At 38.3% G+C, this 26,350-nt stretch overlaps 1 protein-coding gene across 1 annotated transcript; it reads left to right on the top strand.

The window, feature by feature from the left end:
• Positions 1-664: 664 nt before the first annotated feature.
• Smp_210080 (adapter-related protein complex 3, beta subunit) lies at positions 665-26,350 on the top strand (the record flags this gene model as incomplete). Its single annotated transcript, XM_018798646.1, has 8 exons — positions 665-742; positions 6,066-6,330; positions 8,542-8,709; positions 16,595-17,177; positions 19,373-19,665; positions 23,245-23,447; positions 24,435-24,515; positions 26,234-26,350. The coding sequence occupies 8 exons, from the start codon at positions 665-667 to the stop codon at positions 26,348-26,350; spliced, it is 1,788 nt and encodes a 595-aa protein (XP_018653567.1).

Genomic DNA, 26,350 nt, shown 5'->3' on the forward strand with positions numbered 1-26,350 from the left:
GATAATTTTAGTCATTTTGAGGGATAGGTCAAAATAAATATCCATAGCAATCCATGGGTTGCTTTTGGACTTGGTTAATAAATTAATTTTCTCAGCCAAGAGATACATATCCTAATTGCATGATTTTCGAAACTGGACTGTACTATTTTTTGAACATCAGTTTTGGTTCATTCATTGCTCGAACTTTTATGTTTCCTCACAACATTATCACTCCATATCGTACATACATTCTTTCGGCACACATGTACCTAAATATTTATGTTCTGTGGCGCACATATATCTGGTGCCCCCCTGTACCAATATTTACGTGTTCCAATAAATAAGTAACTAAAGTAATTTCTGAAATTGTTCTCATTACTGAGTGGAAATCCTGCTTGGTAAAATACCAGTGTCGTTTCATCATATTTTCTGTATAAAAAAACTTGCGATTTTTCTATTTAGTAACGGAAGTAGTTTGAAAATCTTATCTTTTATTGGTTTTAAACTTTTCTGACCACAGCAATTTATATCGTTTTATTTTATGTATTAGAGTATGATTTATACATTGATAAGATTTCTCTACCTTATATACAGGCTATACCTTTTCTTCATAAATGAAACTTGTTACTTTTAAACCATTCCATTGATAAGCATCGCAAACGTTTCGCATAGTTAGTAAAGTATGATGACAAAGAAAAGCAGTGCATCGGTTATCCTTGAACTGAAAGAATTGGTTGATCATATCAATAAAACTATTCCCAATGTCCCAGGGAAACAACGTCTAGTTAGAATGTGCCAAAAAGAGGCGACCCATTTTGAGTCAGTAAGTCCCTTTGTTGATATTTTAATTACATATCTTGTAGTAATAGCATGAACACGGTTGATGTGTCATTGAACAATTTTTACACTTGATGTCACCTCTTTAGTATTTACTTGGATCGACAATAAGATTTTGGCAATCCTGAGACCGTAACTACGGGTTAACAAGATAAATATCCCTGTATTCTTGCATCCTCGGGTTATTCCACTTTCAATCAATTGGATCTCGTAGACTCATCGTGGTACTAAGAATTTCATGTGTAAATTCTATTAAAATCAAACCCCGAAATGCCCTTGTACAATTGATAGAGGGGAGAGTTCAATCTCCCTCTCGAAATGCTCTCACATGACCACGAACATACAGCCATTGTCAGGGAAGTCCTACTCAATGTATTCTCGTGATGGGGATGTTGTTTACAAAACTAAGAGGACGAAAAGCGAATGTTCAGCACTATAATTGGGTCAGTGGATTTGGAGGATCCACCTAGGTGAGTTAGAAAACCGTGATTCCAAACCAATGGTGTACATGGACTCCAGGATCCTGAGGTAACGAATGGCGTATGAACTAATTATTGGTCGCCGACTACCATGGGACTGAATCTCCTAACGTTGCTCCACTGCCTCGTGTATCAGACCCTTAGGTCTGAGGCTCTGGATGTGGCCCCATAAGAAAACTACCAGCTTCGTTTTGGGCACCCAGGCAGTGTCACAGCTCACACAAACCAAATGACAACTATTATTGTAAATATTATTCTTGCTTCTATTAACATTCAGACAAATCACATTCACATTCATTTGATAACATTCATTTTCATTTTTTTATATACTATGTCACTAATCTACTCTCTTCTATTCTCACTTTGTGTATTCTTATTTTTCAACTTATGCAGCAACTCACCTATGGTGGAAACCCTGTTCTATCTAAACGATCCCGAGTCACTTACTGGTCGAAAGTTGAATGCTACCAGCAAATACAGATGTCGTCCCACAGGATTCCACGTTGTGCATTATTTGCCAACGCTTGGACTGGTTAGAAGAAGCAGTAGTAGTCGTCATATGACATGGTGTTGTGGTATGAAAGAGAGTTGTACATGACTGGTTTCTGTTGGTCCTTCACGACCCTTTGGGGTGTTAGCCATGGTGCAACATATAGACGTTATCAGACATGGCTGATAATAGAAGCCAATAACGACCGTGTTGTAACTTTCGTCATCAAAAATGAACGTAGCTTTCTTAATTGAAAGAATTCTTTCTGGTTGTATTTTTGCTAACTAATCCGTTTCTCCCATTATTATTATTATTATTATTGTTATTATTATTATTATTATTTCAATCTCATACACTAATTTGTTTTTGTTCTTTTACTTTACACACTTTACATTCTCTATCTCTTCACAACTTCATTTTTATTGTGTGGCGCAAATGTATTTGGTGTCCCCTTGTACCTATGTTTATGTGTTCAAAAAATAAATAAATGAAATATAATTGCCCACTTGACAGATTTCAAGAAAAAATAAAGACCCAAAAGTCATTATAACAGTCGAATGATAGACACGAAAAGTCGTTCGAGGATAGTAATAACTGATTACGGTTTAAAGAAGTAAAAAAAATAATAAAAAAGACGAAAACCTACTGCGGAAGGAAATTAGGGCCAAGTTAAGATGAGAAGTTGGATATATCGCTTTTACACGTAGGGTTCGGGCTTGATTTAGTGGATCATCAACACCTCAGCACCGCACAAGTTTTTGGTTTGACCACTCTTTAGTCCAATTTTTTTCAACTGTATAGATTGAAACAACGTTCTCGAAGTTAGTCAAATGCTTCTGTATTAAACTAGTGATAGCTCTACATTCCCATTATAAAAGCCACACCGGATAGAACAGAGAGAACTGTTGGGCACTACGCGTCCTTTAATTGGCACGTCAAACCCTACTTACACTACAATTGACGAAAGTTGCTTAAACCAATCAGTTTTTTAATCTATGTTGCAAATTCGTCAGACATCAAACTCTCAAGATTGGTCGATACACCCAATTACTTTATTTTCCATCATTAGTTCAGGCATTGATACTGATCAGTGTTGAGGCGAATTTACACATTTAAAAGTAGAGAAACGGATCTCAAACATTCCGGTATCGCTGCTCAAGGCAATCGTAAAACTACATTTTATCGACGTCCGGACTATATGGGACTGTGCCATCTACTTATTTTAAGTTAATTGAATCTTCTAGTAGGAGAGAGCGTTATCTCTAAAATAATGTCTATAACAAAGTTAAATAAAAATATAGAAAACCCAGATGAATATCACTTTATGTTATTGATTCCAATAATAATTCGTCATAGACTCTGACTCCACAAGTAATGACCCATTAAAAATACTGTATAAAGTTAATGTGTCTCATTGGTTAGACACTACCTTCAAACCTGTCAGTCTACGGAATCGAATGCTGCCTTAAGGCAACAATTGCGGTTGAGTTGTCAGCTGTGTGTGGTCGAAAAATTAACGAACTGGGAATAGTTGATCTACTCATCCACATACAAGTCCAAAATTAGCCTGATTTTCTTGGGTTCCAGTTAAACTTCGGATTTCTGTAAATGCTAATATTTCCAACACTATTAGCCAAGCTAATTCCTCTGTGCTTATCACAAGAAGGTTTTTGTCCCTTCGTATTAACTGGGATGATCAGTGGTCGAGACCAATCAAATGGGATTACCTCTAGTTTCCAGGGTTCAACTAGTATCCCAGTCAATCTAACCGCTAAAACTGGACCGCCATTCTTAACGGTATCCAAGATTAGTCCGTCAGGGTTTGAAAAAAGGAGCTAAATGATACGTGTAGTCCAAAGAGTAATAGTAAAAAAAAATAACACTGGGTACTTGAAATGGTAAAGATTTGTTACGCAGGTGGTTGCTGTATAAAGTAAGCTTTGATGATAACCAGAACAATGCCGAAATTTTTTCATTTAACCCACTTAGCTTAGAAAACCGTACAACATCAAAATAGCTAAGTATTACTTTCTATTCATAAGAAATAAAGCTATAGTAATTAGATTTTTAGTTGGAAATAGTAAAAACAATTTTCTCATAGTTTAATGCAAGTTTCGTATTAGTTTGAAGATTCTTATAAATTCGTATCCTTATCAAGATAATTTTGAGTTCCCGTAAAAGGCCTGGTACTTTTAAACTATGGTTTTAAAACTAATTGCTCTGTAACCGTAACTAACACCTCGAGCACACAAAATGCTATTCTGAGTGTTTTAAAATTACTCTGTCAAATGTACATTGAGAACTTTAACAACTGTGTATTTTGTCAATTCACATACTAAGTCTCTAATCAAAATTGTGTTATATATACAATTTTATTTCTGAGATGCATATACAAAATCAAGATTTAGTCAAAATGACCAATCCTTATGAGTGGTCTGAAGTATGTGGGGATATCAATACATCTCAAAACAGAAAGTCCTCGAATGAAAAATAGTGATAGTCACTTATTCTTTTTGTGATTAAGCATTTCATAAGAATTCAAATGAATCGTGAAACGTAAGTGTTAATTTAAAGTTTCTGCCTACAGAATAACTAACTTCATTTCAGCCGAGGTCAAGAAACATTTTCCTAAAATCTATCTTACTCGACTAAGTCTAGCAAAACGGTATTCTTGATGTATCTTTGAGATTCCGTTTTCTTCCATTTTCCGTATAGTGAATTAGGATCCGGGCACTCACTGGTTTGTGCTCGTTTGTGTATTCACTTAAGTGGACTCATGAAACAAATGGCATGGGAGTACCTTCATGGTTGATGTAAAGATAAGTTCATCGAGTGTATACCCTCAGAGAGCTAATTAAACGATTAAAGTAAGAGATAGTCTCGCTGTTAACAAGTTATTAGGTCTATTCCCAAAACAACTGTAAATACAGTTAATATTTTATGATTATAAGTTAATATCAGCTAATAAACATGTTCAGCATCGACAAACCAACTGACTTTGAAGATTCATTTTAGCTGATTCTGAGTTTGATAAGTTGAGAAAACAAGACTTATTATTAGTTACTTACGTCATTCATTGATATTTTATTTTATTTATTTCAACACACTGGTACAAGAAGATACCAAATATATATGCGCCACATAAATCACTTGGTTTGTGTGAGCTGTGACACTGCCTGGGTGCCCAAAACGAAGCTGGTAGTTTTCTTATGGGGCCACATCCAGAGCCTCAGACCTAAGGGTCTGATACACGAGGCAGTGGAGCAACGTTAGGAGATTCAGTCCCATGGTAGTCGGCGACCAATAATTAGTTCATACGCCATTCGTTACCTCAGGATCCTGGAGTCCATGTACACCATTGGTTTGGAATCACGGTTTTCTAACTCACCTAGGTGGATCCTCCAAATCCACTGACCCAATTATAGTGCTGAACATTCGCTTTTCGTCCTCTTAGTTTTGTAAACAACATCCCCATCACGAGAATACATTGAGTAGGACTTCCCTGACAATGGCTGTATGTTCGTGGTCATGTGAGAGCATTTCGAGAGGGAGAATGGACTCTCCCCACTATCAATTGTACAAGGGCATTTTGGGGCATAGCTCACGGAAATTGGCTTTTAAATTATTCTAGGGTTTGACAAAACTGTGGAAAAAAAGTCATACATATGTAGTATAAATTTCGTGTTCGTCAAATGTCAGTTAGAACTTAAGCATTAATTTATACTGATATTCCGCTTGAGCATAGCGAGTAGTTATTAGTTCTCTCCAGTCATTTGGAGATTTACATAGTTCCGAATGGATTATTAATTATCTATTTATCTGAAATCTCAGCCAAAAACGAAGTAATTGTTACTGAGGGATATTTTCACTCCCGCTAATAATTTTATTAAAATCATACCCTTTGAACAACGTAGTGGCTATCTGAACTCATTAATTCTATGTATAAGGGGTTAGGTACTAAAGAGAAAGTTTCTGGGTTCGAATCTCCGTGTGAACATCGACACTGAGGTGCAGGGCTATTCAGTTGACAAGTCCTATGTAGGATAGAACAGTCGTTTTGGGTGATACCACTAATCAAAATCTATCTATTTTGGTGAAAATGATGGTTTCACATATTGTTTACTCGTTACCAAATCTTATAGATTGATTGGTTCTTGTAATATACGTTTACATGACTTGTAAATTATTCTCATAACATAAGTAATCTATACGTACTTGGATATTTTTTACTGTTTGTCCGTTTTAATAAAATTAAATCTCCAAAAATCTGTTTATATTAGTTGCCTCTTGACTTAGTCGACGATTCAGCTGTCTGTTCAAATTTGCCATATTTCAAAGCGATAACAACACTCGCCAATTCTTATGGTAATCGTCTTGTGGATTTATTATGTCGTTATCGTCTACCGTTGGAATCAGCTGTCAACAGTAGTGATCATGTACAGCAATTTGATGATGATGATAATAATAATCATAGTAATGCTGTCAGTTCTCTTAATGCGATTCATTCAAATAGTAATGATTATTTATTACGGTGCGAGAAACAAGGTGAATTTAATATCATGTTAATTTTTTTCTTTTGGTATAATATATATATTTGACTTTATTGCTCAGAACGATATTGGATTGTAGAGATAGAAGTTTTCTATTGATTTCTTTCTTGTTTCACCTTAATATACGTGGTTATGTAATGAAGAAGTAGATTTGCAGCTCAAATAAATCAGTCATACACAACATAGAATCTGGCATATACGTGCACCGGTTCAATCTGACACACTTCATTAACAAAGTGAGATGAAATTATTAAGCCACCGATCAGTGTGGTAGATATAGTAACATTATCAATAGTAATAGAAAACTCGGTATTCCCAGTCGGCCACCCATGCACGCATTGACTGGGCCCGACGATGCTTAACTGAGGTGATCGGATGAGAACCGATGTTTCCAATGTGCTGTACTTGTAATCTTGAGGGAGCTGATGCTCCGTGGTAGATCCGATCTTGTGTCATCCATCTTCACAGTCTGAGGTGTTGCCAGTAAACCATTTTGATCGTATTTGATCTTCTGTAGGGTTTCCTGTCGATTACTCCCAATAACCTAAAGCCAAAACAGTGCATGCGATGTTAAATTCTTTAGACTAGCGGCCACTGTTACATGATCAACAGAATTTGATCATCAAGAAGGACTACAGAAACATGATATTTGTTACAATAGGGATTACTGGCTAACTCTGGTTTATGTGTCTAGAATACGCTAGATATAGTTATTTTCACAAGAGCAACTGGACTGGTAAGTCGGAAAAGCTAGATAGCTCAACTTTTACCTCAGTAGGTACTATCGGTTAACTAAAATGTGGCAATCAGAATGGCTAACTTCGTAAAATACTGCTTTTACTATGACTTGTCTATGGCATGGGACATCGATGTGTTTATTTTCGTTGTCCTAATTTAAAACAATAGAGATTTCCAACATTCATCCGTACGTATGAAGATGAGTTTATTCCGAGTATTTATGCAGGTGTTCTTTGAAAGGGGAGTATACAGTATGTCAATTTACTGTTTTCCAGCTGGGGAATATTTTTTTATCTAAAGTTGAAGATATCCTTAGGTTGTATGTATTAAATTTCGTCTATTTGAAAGATTACTTTTTGATGTATGGTTTACAATATTTCTCTCGATATATTACGATGATACGTAAACACGATAATGGGACTAGTCACGTTCTGCTGGTGTCACATCAGATGTCATTTGTCCTGTCAATGGATTTCTAGTGAAATCCCTAGTGACTGTGACAAATATGTTTTAAATGAGTCAAATTCTAGTTACATTTCTGACGTGATTGTATCAGATGTTGGATATTCACACAAACTATGTACGTCGAGTAGAATCCCCAGTCAATAGAACGATGAATCAGAGGGCATAGCAAGTCTGTCTGAAGCAGTAAGAGAACCAGATTAAGGTTAGGTATTAAGAGTTAGGCTAGAGTTCTGAGTTGGGTTTACGAACTGACACTAATCATAATGCAATACTTTAACACCCCTTCTTAGCCTGTTACCTCTCGTGGAGCATAGGTTTACGACCAGGATTGTTCAACCAACTCTGTTCTAGGTTTTCGTTTCCAGTTGTTGCTGTCCATTCTTCTGACGTCTGACTCAGATTTCCGGCTGAATGTGTTCTTAACTCTTCTCTTTTTGTCTCAAGGGTTTTGAGCTAGGGTATGCTTTGTGATGCAGTATGATGATTTCCACAATATTTGTCCCATCCACCTTTAACGTCTTTTCCTAATTTCCTCTTCAACTGGGATCTGCTTTGTTTCGTGCCAGAGTAGTTTGATGCAGTTGTTTGACCAACGAATCTGGAGTATCATGCGTAGATAACTGTTTGTAAGTAGTAGTATTATTAGCTATTAAACTTAACAAAATCGGTTGTTACACTCTTATGATCTAATATCTTTCTTCTTTCATTTATTTCCTCATATTTTTGCGAGCCGATATGTGCCAAATTAAGCTAATAATAGTCAGTCGACCACACTTGTGTGTTAGGTTCTACATAATTTAGATCTGTTTTACGTATTTGTAATGTAATACATTCATCCTTAAGCGTCGCTAATAGGTATCAGCATACATCTATGATGCCAGTCGGTGTTGATACTATTTATTTAAACCTAATGTCAGTGTATAAATACAATAACTAGCCTGTTACTCAGTGAACAATATTATTATGATAATTTGATTTTATTTCTTCAAATAATGTTTTCTAGACTCTCTGCTCGTTGATTTAATATGTACACAATCAGATGAAGGTATCGATGATTTTTCACGATCTAGAAGCTGTTATGGTAATGCAGCTGAAGCTAATCTATGGGCTCCTGCTTTATGGATTAAAGTTGTGACTCGTAATTCATCTCGTCTTAATAATGCTTGGCGAGGTAATGTGTGTTTGTTTTTCTAATTCTGCTTTATTGTGAATTTATTTATTTTTTTGCGGTGACACGTGAATGAGTAATTTTCGATGTACTTTTATCCATTCAATGTGAAAACTTAGACTACACTTAGAGAGTAGTACAATATCATAGGTAAGTGTTCTTGTGGTGGTAGTAGTAGTAGTTAGTAGTAGTAATGAGTTAGTTGGTTTGATTACCAATTAGGTTCCACGAAAGAATTTTAACTTTCAGTTGATATTCATCGACTCATTCCATTTGTGTCTTTAGTGAGGTATTTCAAGGTTCATCGGGGAATGTGAAGTATTCAGAGAGCGGGAATATTTTTCACACATGCTTACTTACCTACGCCTGTTACTCCTCATGGGGGAGCATAGTCTTCCCATCAGCATTCTTCACTGAACTCTGTACTGGGCGATCCTTTCCAGTTACTATTCATCCTTTTGATATATGCCTTTAATTCTCCCAACCGTTGCTGCCACCTTGACGTAGTGGTCGGGCTTGCCTATCGTGATGAACTAATCGAGTTATACTGGCTGGAACAATCGTTCCTCAAGGTCCTACCATGCCAGACAGGTCGGTTGAAGAGCGGTAAGACTAAAAGCAGCAAACCCAAGGTCCGAAGGCGAAGTCATACTGCTGACTGTACAAAAGTGTGACGTCAGTAAGGTGTTTCCTTCAGACAACCAGCATAACAGCGATGCTGCCTTCCCACAAGGGGGGGGGCGGGGTAGGAAAAGGTCGACCCTAAAAATGCACACCTTGCCTAACCCCATGGATATCCGTCTCCAGCGGTAAGGTCTCAACTAATACAAAAATTACTCACAAAAAGGTCGTGTGTGACCGACTTCAAGCAGTTGTCCCTTAGGCACTGCAGTCACGCTCTCAGGTCACTAAGACCACTAATAATCCCTTCTACGGTGTGGGCAACCAGGAAGTGATAACCGCCCTCATACCTTTAACAGCACTCAAGATCACTTTATTCATAATCAATCTCCTTCTTCAATTACTATTATTCCTCCTACCTCGACTATCAACATTAAACTTCCTCTTTCGGCTTCCTCCTCAAGTGTCACCTTAGCCAACGATTCTAGTGCGCAAAACACTGTCTCAGATCTACTTAAACCTCGCTCCAAACTACACATTGAAGCCTTCAACGTACGCACCCTATGTCAAATCGGCCAGCAGGCCTCATTGGCTAAATTTCTAGAATCCCCTACGATTGATATATGCTGTGTTTCCAAGACATGCTTACAGGATCCTAATGTGGTCATTCACTTGATCTCACCTAGCCGAAATGGAGAGCCGACGAGATACACCCTCCGTTTATTTGGCGACCGGATGACTAGTTCTCGTGAACTTGCAGGTGTAGGCATAGCACTAAGTACGAGGGCAGAACAAGCACTATTAGAGTAGGTTCCCATTAACAGTCGCCTATGTGCTGTTGTGTTGTATTGGAGTATCCTGGTTTTTTCCTTGTGTTTTGTGAGACCTACTGCTGCAGAGGCTTCTACTACACTGGTTGTCTTCATTTGCCTTTTTCGGTATATATGGGATAGAAGAACTAGGTCATCGGCGAAGTTTAAATCGTTTAGTTGTATGAAAGCTGTTCATTGTATTCCGTACTTCCTCCCTGATGAAGAAGTATTCACAATCTAGTCAACCACCAGAAGAAAGAGAAAGAGAGAGAGCAAGCAACGTTGTCTGACACCAGTCCTCACTTGGAATGCATCTATCATCTGTCCTCCATGCACAGATTTGCAGTGCAGTTCGTCGTTCGAATTCCGAATAATATTGACGATCTTCTTAGGTACACCATAGTGTCGAAGAAGTTTCCACAAATTTCTATCCACACTATCTAATGCTTTCTCATAGTCAAGGAATTTGATGTATAGTGACGAGTTCCATTCAATTGGTTGTTCTACGATGATCTGTAGTGTCGCGATATTGTCTGCGCACGACGGATCCTTACGGAATCCCGTCTGTTGATCTCGAAGCTGTACGTCTACTGAATCTTTCATTCAATTTAGTAACACTTGAAAACTTTCATTTTCATTCCTTTCTCCCAGTCCATGTTGTCCCATGATATCTTCATATCCGGTGTTATCCATTCCGACATTTGGGTTTAAATCTCCCATCAGGTTGATCAAGTCCTTTCCTGGGCACTTCGCTATGATCGATTGCAGCGTCGAGTGGAACTGACCTTTATCGTTGTCGTCGCTATGATTGGTGGGTACATAACACTGGATAACATTCATTGTGATTCCCTCCTTGTTTTGAAGGATGCTTTGATGACTTTGGATCCGTGAGATTCACATCCTGTAAGTTCATTTCGTGGTTCTTTGGATAGCATCAAAGCAACTCCCTGAGTGTGTGGAGCACTTTCTTCCACATGACCCAAGTACTGTAGCATCTCTTCTGAACTTAACTTTTTCTGTCCAGCTTGGGTCCAATGCTTTTCACTGATTCCAAATAGTGTCAAGTTGTATCTCCTCATTTTCGTTGCTATTTGACTGGTCCTCGCGGTCTCCTTCATACTACGGACATTCTGTGTAAATATATTAACTGTTGCTCTGGTTGTTAGAAGTGGCTTTGGCCCCGTGATTTCCGGAGAATCTCGACTCTCATCATGAGACATCATAATTTTCTCCTTGAACTAGGAGGGCGGAGTCTCACTGGTTTAGTTTGTTTAACCTGGTTAGCGTATTTTTAGTAAGGTTGTTTTCCATGGGATGAGGTTGCTGACTACATGTCCAACCCTCCTCTCTTGTGTAGGCTTGGGACCGGCAGTAAACCTAGAAGAGCTACAGGCGGAGTTATTTTTCATACACAACTGCAAAACATGGTTGATCATGATAAAGTAAATCTATAGTGTTGACATATATTTACTGATGTTTGATTATTGTTGTCTCCTGTCATACTTGAAATGAATTTATTCGACAATATGGTCTATTATTTATTTATTTTATTTTATTTTATTTAAACACATATATATTGGTACAAAAGGGCACCAGATACTTATGCGCCACACAAAATAATGAAAGTAGGAAGAGAAGGGATGAAAAGATAAGGCGGACTGAAATGTACAACCAGAAGACTCTTTCAGTTAAGAAAGTTAGAACCACTCTTTATGTAGAAAGCAAAAGAAGGTTGCAGCAGGATCGCCACTGGCTTCTATTCTGAGCCATATCTGATAACGTCTCTAGCCACTGTGTTGCACCATCTCTCGGACCCCAGTCAGGGGTCTGAGTCGTGAAGGACCAACAGAAGAGAGAAAAAACCAACTGGGTAATATAAAGTATGTTCTTCAAATGAGAATCTATATGTTAGTTCGTAAATAAGATAATGTGAATAGTTAATGTTAGCGGGATATAAATTGGATTAAAGCATGTTCCGTGCAGGATTGTTTTTATTTATTTAAACACATACATATTGGTACAAAGAAGTACCAGATATATATGCGCCACACAAAACAATGAGAATGGGAAGAGAAAGGGGGAAGATGCGTATATAAAAAAAAGGATGAAAAAAAGAGAACAGTAATGGTGGGGGAACTAAAATATATAACCAGAAGAACTCTCTCAGTTAAGAAAGTTATAACCACTTTTTATGAAGAAAATAAAAGAAGGTTACAGCAGGATCGCCACTAGCTTCTATTCTGAGCCATATCTGATAACGTCTCTAGCCACTGTGTTGCACCATCTCTCGGACCCCAGTCAGGGGTCTGAGTCGTGAAGGACCAACAGAAGCTAGCCCTTTGCAGCTTTCTTTCATACCACGACACCATGTCATACACTGACCTCCTCTCCGCTTTTTCCAACCAGTCCCAGAGTCAGCAAATAATGCACGACGTGGAATTCTCTGGGACGACATTCGTAAAACATGTCCAAGCCACCGAAGTCGGTGTTTCAAGATGGTGACACCAATTGAATTATCGTCTCTGCTCCCGAACACACGATGCCAAACCTCTGCATTACTAACATGCTGTTGCCACTGGATGTCAGCAATCCTTCGGAGACAACGATGATCGAACACAGAGAGACGTCTAACATCCTCAACTCGGAGAGGCCAGGTTTCACAAGCATAGAGCAAAACTGCTCTCACCGACGCGTTGTAAATCCGACCTTTTACAGCCAGACTAACATCACGAAGGCGCCAAAGATGGCCCAGATTGGCATAAGCCGCTCTGGCTTTCTTTATACGTGCATCAATCTCATCACTCACGCCACCACCAGCACTTATATAGCTACCTAGATACATGAACTTCTCAACTACATCAATCTGCTCACCATCCGGGGTGAGTACAGGATGAGAATCCTGCCAGTCTTGTAGGAGTACTTTGCACTTGGAGGGTGCAAAGCACATGCCATACCTGCGGACGCTGATCGCCAACTGATTAAGTGCGGATTGCATACCTTGGGCATTATCGCACAGTGAGAAAATATCATCCGCATACTCGAGGTCGAGAAGTCGTTCTCCAGGCAACATATCCACACCGCCATTACTTACATCCATCAGAGCTGTTTCCAGGATGTCGTCGATGGCAAAGTTGAAGAGGAATGGTGAGATCGGGCAACCCTGCCTAACCCCACTGCTCGGATGGAACAAGGGAGAAAGGTGGTTGTATGCCCTCACTCTGCCTGAGGTGTTCGTATACAGGGCCTTTAAGATGTTAATGAACTTCTCAGGCACACCCTTCTTCAATAGACAATCCCAGAGAACAGTCCTGTCCAACGAATCGAAGGCCGCCCTGATGTCAAGAAACACTACGATTGTTGGCCTGCGATAAGTATGACGGTGTTCTAACATTTGGCGGAGGGTGAAGATGTGATCAATGCATCCTCGACCAGAACGAAAATCAGCCTGCTCCTCGCGAGTCAATCGTTCTCGGGTTTTAAACAACCTACGAAGAATGATAGAAACCAATAGTTTGGACGCAATCGGAAGTAGACTTATCCCCCGATAGTTGTTACAGGAACAACGTGAACCCTTTTTAAAGATAGGGACGACTATCGACTCATTCCATGATGTTGGAACACTTTCTTGCTCCCAAACCTTTCCAAACAACACCGTCAATTCCTTAGTCAGAAAGTCACCACCATCTTTAAAAAGAGCCGGAGGTAAGTCATCTGGGCCAGGTGATTTGTAGCTCTTCAAGAGTTGGAGTTCCTTGCGGACTTTCGCCTCGTTTGGTGGATCAGTCGTCACCGGCCATGGGGGGCAGGACAAACTGGTTGATGTTGCCGGAGCAGCAGGCCAGTTGAACTGCCCCCGTTCGAAAAATTCCGCCCATCGTCCAAGACGTCGATAGATGTTAGTGATTGGCATCCCGTCATCCTCGTAGATTGTTTCACTCACACCAGACTTCTTGCTGCCAGTGGCTCGGATGAGTTGGAAGAGCTTCCGGCAGTTACTAGATGCAGCTGCTGCTTCCATCTCATTAGCACGCTCCGACCACCAGGCTTCTCGGTCCTTACGCAAGCTTTGCCCAATTTCATTACGTAACAGCCTTCGTTTGTGGTCAAACTCACGGTCACCCGGAGTAGACCGACGGGCTTCGATCAGTTGTAGGGAGCCAGAAGAAACCCAGTGCTTGTAAGCGGGACGTTTCGCGAAGCCGCAAGCGGCTTTACTCGCCATTTTCATGGCGTCGTGAAGATGCAACCAATGCTCATCTATACTTTTCGATGGGATGATAGCTAGCCTAGAGGCTAGCTCTGCTCGATACTTACTTGCAACAGAAGTTGCAGCCAGTTTACTAACATCGATACGTTGATGGCGGTCAATCCTTCGGCCACTGAAAAGTAAGGTGAGATTGGCGCAGACCAGGGCATGATCAGACTCCAGATAGGTACTCCAAAAGGAGCGGCAGTCTTGTACACAACCACGCCAGCGGTAGCTGATCGCGATGTGATCAATCTGAGTCCAGGCTTGAGATGCAGAGGGAGGACGCCAGGTGGCACACCGGCGATGACTGTGCCGGAAGTTAGTGCTAGCCAGAAACAGGTTGTGGTCTGTGCACAGTTGCAGCAAACGGTCCCTGTTATCTGTCCTGCGACCAACAAGTCCCCATCGGCCACCTAAACGACTCTCTTCTGTGCCTAGACGCCCGACCTGAGCATTCAAGTCTCCGGCTAATACTACAATATCTGTCGAACGCGCTTTCTGGAGAAGAACTGTTAACTGGTGGTAAAACTCATCCTTGATTGCATCCGGGCTGCAATCTGTCGGGGCATAGGCGGAGATGACGAAAAGACACCGTTTCTCACGCCGGTTTCTTCTCACTTTGATGGAACTTTCTAATCTAACAGCACATAACCGACTGTTAATGGAGATCCAATCGATTAGTGCTGCCTCAGCCCTAGCGCTTAGTGCAACACCAACGCCTGCAAGACCAGACGAAGATGCCACAGAGTCCCCGGATAAGCGCACGTGAAACAAGCTTTTCGAAGCGACAGATGGAGAACAAATTTGTAGTACTTCACTAGAGTCTTGAATACGGGTCTCGGATAGGCAGCAAACATCAACATTAAGACTTTCTAAAGACATAGCCAGCCCCATCTGTTGTCCGATCTGCATTAGTGTGCGAACGTTGAAGGAAGCCAGCTTGAACGGTGTACGTGGTTTCAGAAAGACTGATTCAGTATTCGTAATCGGTGGAAGCATTCACTTTCAACCAGACAGTGACTGGAGATCGTTTAGATAGGACAGAGTTTCCACCATGGGCGAGCTACTGCATAAGTTGGAAAGGAAGGATAAACAATTTGGGAATAAAGGGAGTGAAAAAACGACTTAGTAAATAATAATAATAATAATAATGGTAATAATAATAATAATAATAATAATAATAATAATAATAATGTAAATTGTCTTGCTTCTAATATGAGCGAGAATAGTATCGTCAATAGAATTCATCATTTCATTTATTTGTGTGTGGGCTGTGATACTGCCCGGGTGCCCAAACCGAAGCAGGTGGTTTTCTTAGGGGACCACACCCCGAGCCTTTGACCTAAAGGTCTGATCCACAAGGCAGTGGAGCATCGTGAGGAGATGCAGTCCCATGGTAGCCGGTGATCAGCGATTGATTCGTACGCCATTTGTTCCCTCAGGATACTGGAGCCCATGTGCACCATTGGTTTGGAATCAGGGTTTTCCAACTCCCCTAGGTGGACCCTCCGTGTCCACCAACCCGGTTAAAGCGCCGGACATTCGCTTTTCGTCCTCTCACTTTCGTAAACAACACCCCCGCCGCGAGAAGGCAGTGAGTAGGACTTCCCTGGCAGAGGCTATATATTCGCTGGCCATGTGAGAGCATTTGGAGAGGGAGAGTGGACTCTCCCCACTCTCGACCGTACCAGGGCATTTGGGGGGCGGTCTATTATTTACATATGTTCAAGTGGTTTCAGTATCAACTTTTCTTCCTATTTGTTGTTTCTATCAATTGATTTTTGTTTGTGTGGATATAGGCTTCGAGTTTAGTTTAGTTTTAGGATTAAGATGAAGAATTTAGGGTTAGGCTGCATAAGGACTAACCGTAAGACCTAATGTGAATCTTAAACCACAATCCTAAGTCACAACTCTCAGTCGTAAGCCTTTGTTTTAACTGTATCCCCAAGTTTTAAATCCTTGCCATAAATCTTAAATTCTGCATACTAGTTTAGATACTAACGGTAAATTCTAGATCATAATTATAAATCCTGAACTGTAATCCACTTTTTTAGTCTTAGCACTATCAATCATTTATCCATAGTTTCTGTTTTCTAGTAGCCTGAATAAGGTCATGAGTTTGTCAAAGTCATTTTAAAAGTCATAGGAGCTCGTTCATATAGTTCAGTTCTACCCATTTTTACCAAAATTTCTCACGTTCATATAGGTGAAGCTTCTTCAAAACATGCAGCTTGTTTGGGACATCAAGCGGAAGAATTAATCCTAGCATCTCATTGGTATCAACGAGGTCAACCTCAATATTGGATTCGTGTAATTGTACATTGGTTACCACATGGATCTTTCTGTATTGAAAAGGACGATCTAGATTCAGATTTACGTGAATATCTTCAGAACATTGGTGTAACATTACTTACTGGTTCTCATCCATGGATTAATAACTGTGATATTCCTGCTATAATTTCTAAGAGTCCTAACCATACTGTATCTCTTAGAAATTTAATCTTGCCTGTATATAAATTCAGGAAGTTTTTAAATAGTTTTACTGAATACCATAACACCTCTGGGGATTTCAATCAATTTAAATTTGAAGCTATAGAAAAGATACTATCATTGTTGAATAGATTGTCCAAAACATTTAACGATGAAGAAGAGAAGGTCAGTGTTCTTACTGATAAAATATTATTATGTGAACTGGATGATTCATTGAATCCCTTCAAAATTACTAATCCAATGGATGCAGTTTTACAGAAATGTGCATTATGGCCATTTCTACTAGATTCTTATAGTCGGTAAGTAATTTTTTTCCTGAACATGTTGAATTGGATGTTGAAATGATTTTAATGGAAGGAACCGATTATATCATACAACAAAATGGTGACAGTTCAAAAAAGAAGAGTATCTTTATGTGATTAATACTAATATGTTGTATAGAAACAAGGTGAATAATGGATGCATATTGAAGTGACTTCAAGCAGCAATTTATCCTCTAAATATCCTTGGATCAGACACTACAGTCAGTCATACGCAATGTAGAACTTGACGCATGTACACCCATTCGAGTTGCCTTACCATATTGTAGTGAACGAAGAATTGGTGATGAAAGCTAATTTTTCGTTTAATGCAAAATTACCGAGTGCCTTCGTAAAATATGAAAACTATACGTTAAATACATCATTTCTGTATCTTCCGTCAGTTGTCCTTTACATACTTCATGGATTCTTTCAATTATGTTGTTACTCCAAGTGCTCTCTGTTCCCCTTTCTATTCTCTTCAATTCAATCTTCTTTCGAAAGGCATTCCACTTCTGATTGCTACTACATACTACTTAGATCTATCAGTAGAAGTAGCATGCACCACACTTTTAGCGCAGTAAATAAAAATTGTCAAGGCGAATCCCAGGTTAGTAGAGAAAATAATAGTATCAGTGGTAATAGAAAAGATTAGGCATAGAACACATGATTGGATTAGTACAGAGAAAATATTTGAGATTTAAAGGAAGACAAAGGTTGAATGCATCTACATTATTGCGAATGATTCCGAGCCATATCATTCAATGTCTCTAACTATTGATTACAATGATCATGAATTCATGGTAGAGTTAAGTTCGTAGTTGAGGTTATTGGAATGATTTTTTCATTGATTTCAACAGTCAGTTTCTCAGAATCTCCCCAGCCGTATACCTTTTGCGCTCGTTTGTGTTCAATAGCAGGGTCTTCTTTGGTACCAGAGTTGTATTGTAGAATGCTGTCTCAAAGAACTACTCTTACATTGTATCCTCAGTGTACAATTTAGATTTAACGATGAGTTCTACTGACAAATGGACGGTGTTACGATGAGATCACTGGATCATCTATCTTAGAAAACTTTTTCACATCTAACCTAGATACTATTGTAGTGAACGAGATCACAGGCGGGGAGAACCAAATGTATTTTAACGCAACATTACAAAATAGTTCGGGAAAATCTGAGAAACATACTTCATTTGCAAAATATCCATCAATTGTCTCAAACTTTGTTGTTTCTTCGTTTTCATACCAATCGCTCTCTGGTCTCGTTCTCTTCTCTTCGATTTTCTCAACCTTCTGTCGTCAAGTCTCTCACTTTCGATTGGTGATACATACTACTTATATCTGTCGACATCAGTAACACACACCACAATACTATTGGTGCTTTTCATTTATACGGGAGGTGTTCACGTGATAATCGCATTATTTATGACGAGAATAGTGATATTAATAAAATCCTACATGTGCAGTGTGTTTCACCAGATGATGATATTCAAAAAGAAGTTAAAGGTAAATACTGATGCTTCACTAAAAGGATAAGGAATCATCACGAAAGATATCATTGACAAAAAACTGGGAAGAGACAGTTGAATACTTGTCGGTGAATAACTTTCCTCGTAGGTATATTCACAGTGACCTCAAACGAAAATGATTAAAGAAAAGAACTTTTAATTGGGTTCAAGTTTAACTTCAATCCCAATCATTCATTTAACAAAGTCGCAATTTATATTATTACAGCGTAACCTTAATCTCGTTAAATAATGATGACGAATTTTCGGTAATGCTATTCAAATATTCAAAAATGTCTGTACAGTGTAGTTGATATCATAAATTTACAGTTGACTAATAGGTCTCTTATGTAAAACATAAGTATATAAACGTGTTCGACACCTACTGCATTTCGTTATAGGCGACCCGGGTGATAGTAGCCCTTACACTTAAAGTGTTGCCCAGACCTCTGAGTACACGAATCTGTACTTGAGGCGCAGTTGCATTACTTGAAGGTATATTTAAGATTGCTGACTTTTATTTATTTCACTGTAGGTTGTAGGTAGTGTGTTTTCCCGGAGTTAACATCAACTCTGAAATTTGGCAGGTACATCCAACTGAAGAATTCCAAATAGAATGAAACGCAGATCCTGGATTCCAATGCTAACCATATTTCTTCTATTGTATTTAAATTTATTTTCGTTATTTAGTGTAGATGAAGTAAATCGTATAAATTTGGATGTTTCGGCCTTAATTGCTTTTGTCTCTGAACTGTCTCAATTCAATCCAACATATTCGCCCACTGATCAATTGGTATCAATTGACAATAATGATAATCATGCCGAAGCTGTATCTGATAAAATTCTAGAGTGTTTACAATCAGTAGAAAGACGTACACAATTACTATTGAATCATCCTCCATTGAAACCGGGAAAATTCGAATGGTTAATAGAATCTGAAGCTGAAGTACCAGTACTTCTATCGATGGATAAATATCTTCGAGGTATTGTGTGACCAATTTATTATTATGGTTGAATTCATTACCAGCTACATTTCTGTAATCGATCCGTGACGTAAATTATGAAATTCAACAATTTTCACAAATCCTTTTTGGTATTAATAATCATGTGGTTTGTTAGTGAGTAATTTTTATAGATAATTGCCAAAGTCCTAGTAAGAAGAGGCTTTGAGCAGTGAAGTTCGACTACATGCGGTGTAATGTACTCACCCATCGACGGCATTAGAAGATAGTCGCGTAATATCATGCATTGACGCAAGGAAATATCTACAACTTGGTAGTAGTGGCATTTAAGTACGCACTGGACATCTAATGCTAATTAAATCTGGTTTTCATTCATTGCTGAACGATATAAGCAATTGAAAACTTCTCACATCAGACGTAGGGATATTAAAGCATTTTTTTAACATTCAACAGCTGTTTCACTTATTTTAACGTGGCTTCTTCATCAACGAAGCATCTAGTTTATGTATTTTCTGGTTATTAAATTTGTATATTCATGTTCGGAGTTTATGGTGACTAACTAGGATGCATGTTAATGTTGGACATATTGAGCCTAATGAAACCAATCAGTTTTAAGATATAATGATGTAAATCATAAGAGTACTGTATTTCAACACTACGGTGTCAATTTTTTGTTGTTGTTTAAACTCTTAAACAGTTGCATTGAACTGATAATCTAAAATACACTTCAATCTTATACTGTTACTCTACAGTTTAACCGTTTAACCTATAAAATGCAGCATCAAAGTACGTCCAGCTGAGTTACATATATTTTCTCTCGATAGTTTCAACGAGAACTCGATTGTTAACATGTTAGTCATTGTACCGAATATTGTGAAGGAACTCTACGTTGCTGAATACTCTATACCCATGTTAAATTCCATATCTGATTTGTTTAATTTGGTCCACATCCATACTGTTATTCTATTTATAGTACGTGACATTCAGTTATAATATACGAATGGATACTTGTTTGACCGTTCAACTGGGTCGTGCATGTAGGTGTAAACTATCTGGTTGAAGTCCATGTGATTGTGGGAACCAATGGTTAGAGTGGTTGCCTGAGGTGGCTCAGAATCGGCCACAATGACTCAGTTCACAATTTATCTTCCTTTGCATCTTCAGTTTGAAATTCGCTTCATTCCTTTTGTTTCGCAAATTCACTTTTTCACCGAAAATCAAGTTGTTTACATCTAGTATTTTCTACTATTATTGATACTACTACTACTACTCTAACATATCTTGATAATTTCATCAGGCTTTGTGCTGATACTATGTAATAAATTGTATTGATCCACATATATGCGAAGCTCTTGCTACAACCTTGACCCTCTTTCCCACTAGTCTGTGTCTAATATACAGTAAGAAAGAGAACTGTCCTGGTCTAGTTTGCGGCCTTGATGTGATAGGCTACTCAGTGTAACCTTGACACTTGTAACGTGTGGTTCCTGTGTGTGACAGAATGGCCTTGAGGCTGGAGAGAAAAAGCTATCCTACCACTGATCTATGATTTGATTGGTCGGGATGCTAATAGAGAAGACGATCTAATTGGAACTGTTTATCTGATTTATCCCTGGTTCAATTAACTTAAAGAAGGTGCATGAATGTATGATCAACAAGACCACAGGGATAAAAAATAAAAAAATACCATTATATCTAGACTAGAACATTAGAGTAGAAAGGATAAAAATACAATGATCATAGTAATTTTGAAGTAGGAAAGGATATAAAAGTAATTTATATACTAAACAAGTAAATGTCTATTCGGAATTACTAGGTAAGTACTGGGTTCGAGTCCCGGAGTGGATATCAACTCTGGGATGCAAGTATGCCTACCTGATGAGTCTCAAGTAGGACGAAATGCACATCCTGGATTCCACTGCTAACTACATCCCGTCTATTTTATATCAACTTTGAGTCACAATGGCTATATCAAGGGATCTGCACAAGATGCATATATATCAACCAAGACCGATCAAATTTCAGTCACAAATATCAATAGTCCAGTAACCATTTGAGATCGAATTACACTCAATAAAAGCTTCTTATTTATAGATTAGTGCGGGCACAAAACTAAATGTTACTACTTGGCAAATTTCAAATTACATAAGACACTGCCCCTCCCTCCAACAAATAGCTTTCGTTATTTGTCATTGAGTCTTTTATTTCTTTTTTCATATTACTTCTACGTTGTGTGTGACTGTCTAACTAACTGACCGTGTTTGCTTGCATAAATACTTCATAAATAAAGAATTATATAAATGAAATTAACAATTGGTTATGACTATTATTTTTATGATTCCCTGTGATACATGTACTTGCATTCATATAATTCAATCACATTACTTAACTTTTATGATTTCTCTTATTACGACCCAGCTATTCTTATTGCTTAGTATTTCTTGGATACTGCTTCACTTGACAAGTTCCCAAATCAAAAAAAGGTTGAACAGGAACGTAATTATATTGCAAATAACAAGGGTGGACGGAAGTAGGAATCACAATAAGAGGAACACTAGTATATTTATAATTATAATTTTTACATAAGGAGTTTCTAGAGTCTTCTATGAGTATCCTCTAGCTTATATAGGTTAAGAAATAGCCAGTCAGCGTGCATGTATAATGAAAGCCAGAGCGGCTTATGCCAATCTGGGCCATCTTTGGCGCCTTCGTGATGTTAGTCTGGCTGTAAAAGGTCGGATTTACAACGCGTCGGTGAGAGCAGTTTTGCTCTATGCTTGTGAAACCTGGCCTCTCCGAGTTGAGGATGTTAGACGTCTCTCTGTGTTCGATCATCGTTGTCTCCGAAGGATTGCTGACATCCAGTGGCAACAGCATGTTAGTAATGCAGAGGTTTGGCATCGTGTGTTCGGGAGCAGAGACGATAATTCAATTGGTGTCACCATCTTGAAACACCGACTTCGGTGGCTTGGACATGTTTTACGAATGTCGTCCCAGAGAATTCCACGTCGTGCATTATTTGCTGACTCTGGGACTGGTTGGAAAAAGCGGAGAGGAGGTCAGTGTATGACATGGTGTCGTGGTATGAAAGAAAGCTGCAAAGGGCTAGCTTCTGTTGGTCCTTCACGACTCAGACCCCTGACTGGGGTCCGAGAGATGGTGCAACACAGTGGCTAGAGACGTTATCAGATATGGCTCAGAATAGAAGCTAGTGGCGATCCTGCTGTAACCTTCTTTTATTTTCTTCATAAAAAGTGGTTATAACTTTCTTAACTGAGAGAGTTCTTCTGGTTATATATTTTAGTTCCCCCACCATTACTGTTCTCTTTTTTTCATCCTTTTTTTTATATACGCATCTTCCCCCTTTCTCTTCCCATTCTCATTGTTTTGTGTGGCGCATATATATCTGGTACTTCTTTGTACCAATATGTATGTGTTTAAATAAATAAAAACAATCCTGCACGGAACATGCTTTAATCCAATTTATATCCCGCTAACATTAACTATTCACATTATCTTATTTACGAACTAACATATAGATTCTCATTTGAAGAACATACTTTATATTACCCAGTTGGTTTTTTCTCTTTTTTTTTAAAGGGAAAGTACCCGTTGTATGCTTAAGCGCTATTCATTCATTTTTAAATATTCTTGCTTTAATATCTGGACCAAATGAATGGAAACGTGGAATTCAATTACTTAGTCACTTAGTTATATTACCTGATTTAAATTCATCAGGTGAAATAATTTCACCGTTTAGTAAAACAAAAGAATCTAAGAATTCGAATTATTTATTAACTCAAGTAAGTCATATATATATGTATATGTATACGTAAGAACAGGCGATGATATATTTTACTGAAGGTAAAGTACATCAATCTTATCTCCTTTTATTTGACAATATCCTTGTTCCATCTTCGTTTTGTATTGTGATCAAAACGGCTTTGTCAGTCGTTAGAGGTTAGACTCTTTCAAATCCTTCATTGACGATTTCCTCAAATTTAGTTGATTAGCGATTATCTAGACAATGAATTTAACAGCTGGAAGATACAAGTAACTTTACATATTCAACTTCTCTGTTAACACTGATGGTCGACTATCATAATGGTCTTGAATCATTCTTTCAGTCCTCTTTGAAAGGCTTGGTCAATTTGAAAGAAGGTTGTCTTCATTTGATTCTCTCTAAGAATATCTTTCGGATTTTTTCGTAAATTCTTAAATTTCACTATAAGCTTTAGTACCTTAGTATAGGTCACTATCATATCATGTATTGTATTAATGAATAGTTTGTACCTGAATATTGAAAACTGTCGATTGTAGTTGGAAAAAAGCTCTGCATCAATGTAGTTTTCGTGCTGGTTGACACTCATCTGCGGGATATACCTGTAATCTTAAAGGAGTTGATACTCCCTGTGGGATTACAGCCTGCACCACCCAGCTTCGCTCTGTGCGATGTTATCACAGAGCTATTCGGATAGTGACCGACCTTCTATATGACTTAGATATTTAAAACTAGCTGATCACTGTGTGAGTATTGAATACTGTCTTGTCTTTCTAATCGTCTAGTGTTAAGGATCGTATCCTATCGATCACATTGCAATGTGTCTACTAGTCTAAGTGACTTAAAATCGAATGCGCGAAGTCAACAGTTTAAATAGTTATATTCCAATGGAATCAGATACTTTCTAAGAAAGAAAACAAACTTCCTGAGAAAAAACTGATACATTTGTATATACCTCCTTCGAGGTTATAATAATAAACAAAAATACACTGTTTGTGGTTTTTTACAGCGTATCATGGAAGTTGGCAATGTATTAGAAGCTCTAACAATAACATCCAATGCTGGTTTCCTAAGATCTGTTCGTAAATCAGTAAGCTTTTTTTGTGTTTATTTTTTTTCCCGGGGGAAGATTTGGAAATCAACCTAGTTTAATCATGCACAATAAGATCTTGATTATATACTGGATTCTCAATGATATATTGTTGATGTAATAATGGTTGAACCAAATTTATAGGTTAGGAAACTGAGTACTTCTTAGATACTAGCAAATTCACGCGTAATCAGCCACTGTCAGAGAAGTCCTATTCACTGCCTTCTCCTGATGGGGTGTTGTTTACGAAATTAAGAGGACGAAAAGTGAATGTTCGGCACTTTAATCGGGTTGGTGGATTTGGAGGATCAACCTATAGGAGTTGGAAAACTATGATTCCAAACCAATATTGTACATGGGCTCCAGGATCCTGAGGGAACTAGTGGCGTATGAATTAATTATTGGTCGCCGGCTACCATGGGACTGCATCTCCTCACGATGCTTCACTGCCTTGTGTATCAGATCTTTAGATCGAAGGCTCCGGATATGGCCCCCTAAGGAAATCACCTGATTCGTTTTGGGCACCCGAAATGTAACACAGCTCACACAAATCAAACGGCGCATATATGTTTGGTGCCTCCCTGTACGTATATTTATGAGTTTAAATAAATTAGATGCTAACAAAGCTTCACCATAAGCAAACAATAGAATTATAACTGTTTTTTATTTTAGCGGGAGGGTATATATATATATATGCTCGTACAGTTTGTGATATTTCATTGTATAAGGTTTTAAAAAACGAAATGTGAACACACTTGAATCTCTACAATCGATTTCAAACAGGATTATCTAAGGACTTCTTATTTCTCATACACACGTATCGGTAGCGCAGATTTCTACGCAAAACTCAGACGAATAATAATCAGGTACCCAAAAAGGGCAGTGAAAGATACACGCCACTTTTGAATCCCAAACTAGTACTTATGTCGGTTCGTAATTTCATCGAGATTCAACGATTTCCACGGTGCACACATTGTTAGTTGGTTCTTGTTATCGTCTGGTCATGCCTAATCATTTTATCATGGCCTGTGTAGTGTATGTCTGGATCATCCAATTAATTCATCTTCCCCTTGAAATCTGCCTAAGGATTCAGTGTTTATTCAGGGATCGTTTGTAAATAACCTTTCATCACAAATATCTCACTGGATTCAACTTGTTACAATCCAATATAATGAATTATCTGTGGATTGTTATTTTGTATTCTTTAAACAAGTGCTTACTTAGCTTGAACAACAATTATACTTTTCGAAATAATGAAAATAAACAACTTTCTATCCATAACCTGATCTTATAAGTTGACTACTGAATAGAAGATATATTGATAATATGGACGAAAATTGAACTGGTTTTATATTTTTCGGCCTTAATCAAGTTCATAATACCCTTGAAATTAAGCCAAATGACAGCGTTCCACACAGGTAACGGACCAATCAAAGGTTAAATATCTTTGGTCTCAGTGAAAATGATGGATACCCACCCTACGGTGGGTGAACTTTTCTACAGCAAATAAGGTAAATCTAGGAATTGTTAACTGATTTACAAGTAATCTAATGGCTTTTCTGAATCGAAATTTCCCTGCACTGGTAATAAGTATAATTTAGTAATCAGTTTCGGCACTGGGTCTACCAATTTCAATCCAGGCGATAATGTTAACATAGTTGACATCCACTTGATAGTTATTTGTTAACTCACCTGGGTATATGGATTTATTTACTTAGCTTCAAACCAGACTCGAAGTTTGGGGAATAGTAATGTCACATGGCTGTCGTGAACAGAGTCGTAGGTGTGTGTGGGGGTTGAACCTGCGACTAAAAGTTCGTTTCCTTAACCACTGA

This window comes from Schistosoma mansoni, chromosome 7, assembly GCF_000237925.1.
Source record: "Schistosoma mansoni strain Puerto Rico chromosome 7, complete genome".
Taxonomy (NCBI): Eukaryota; Metazoa; Platyhelminthes; class Trematoda; order Strigeidida; family Schistosomatidae; genus Schistosoma; species Schistosoma mansoni.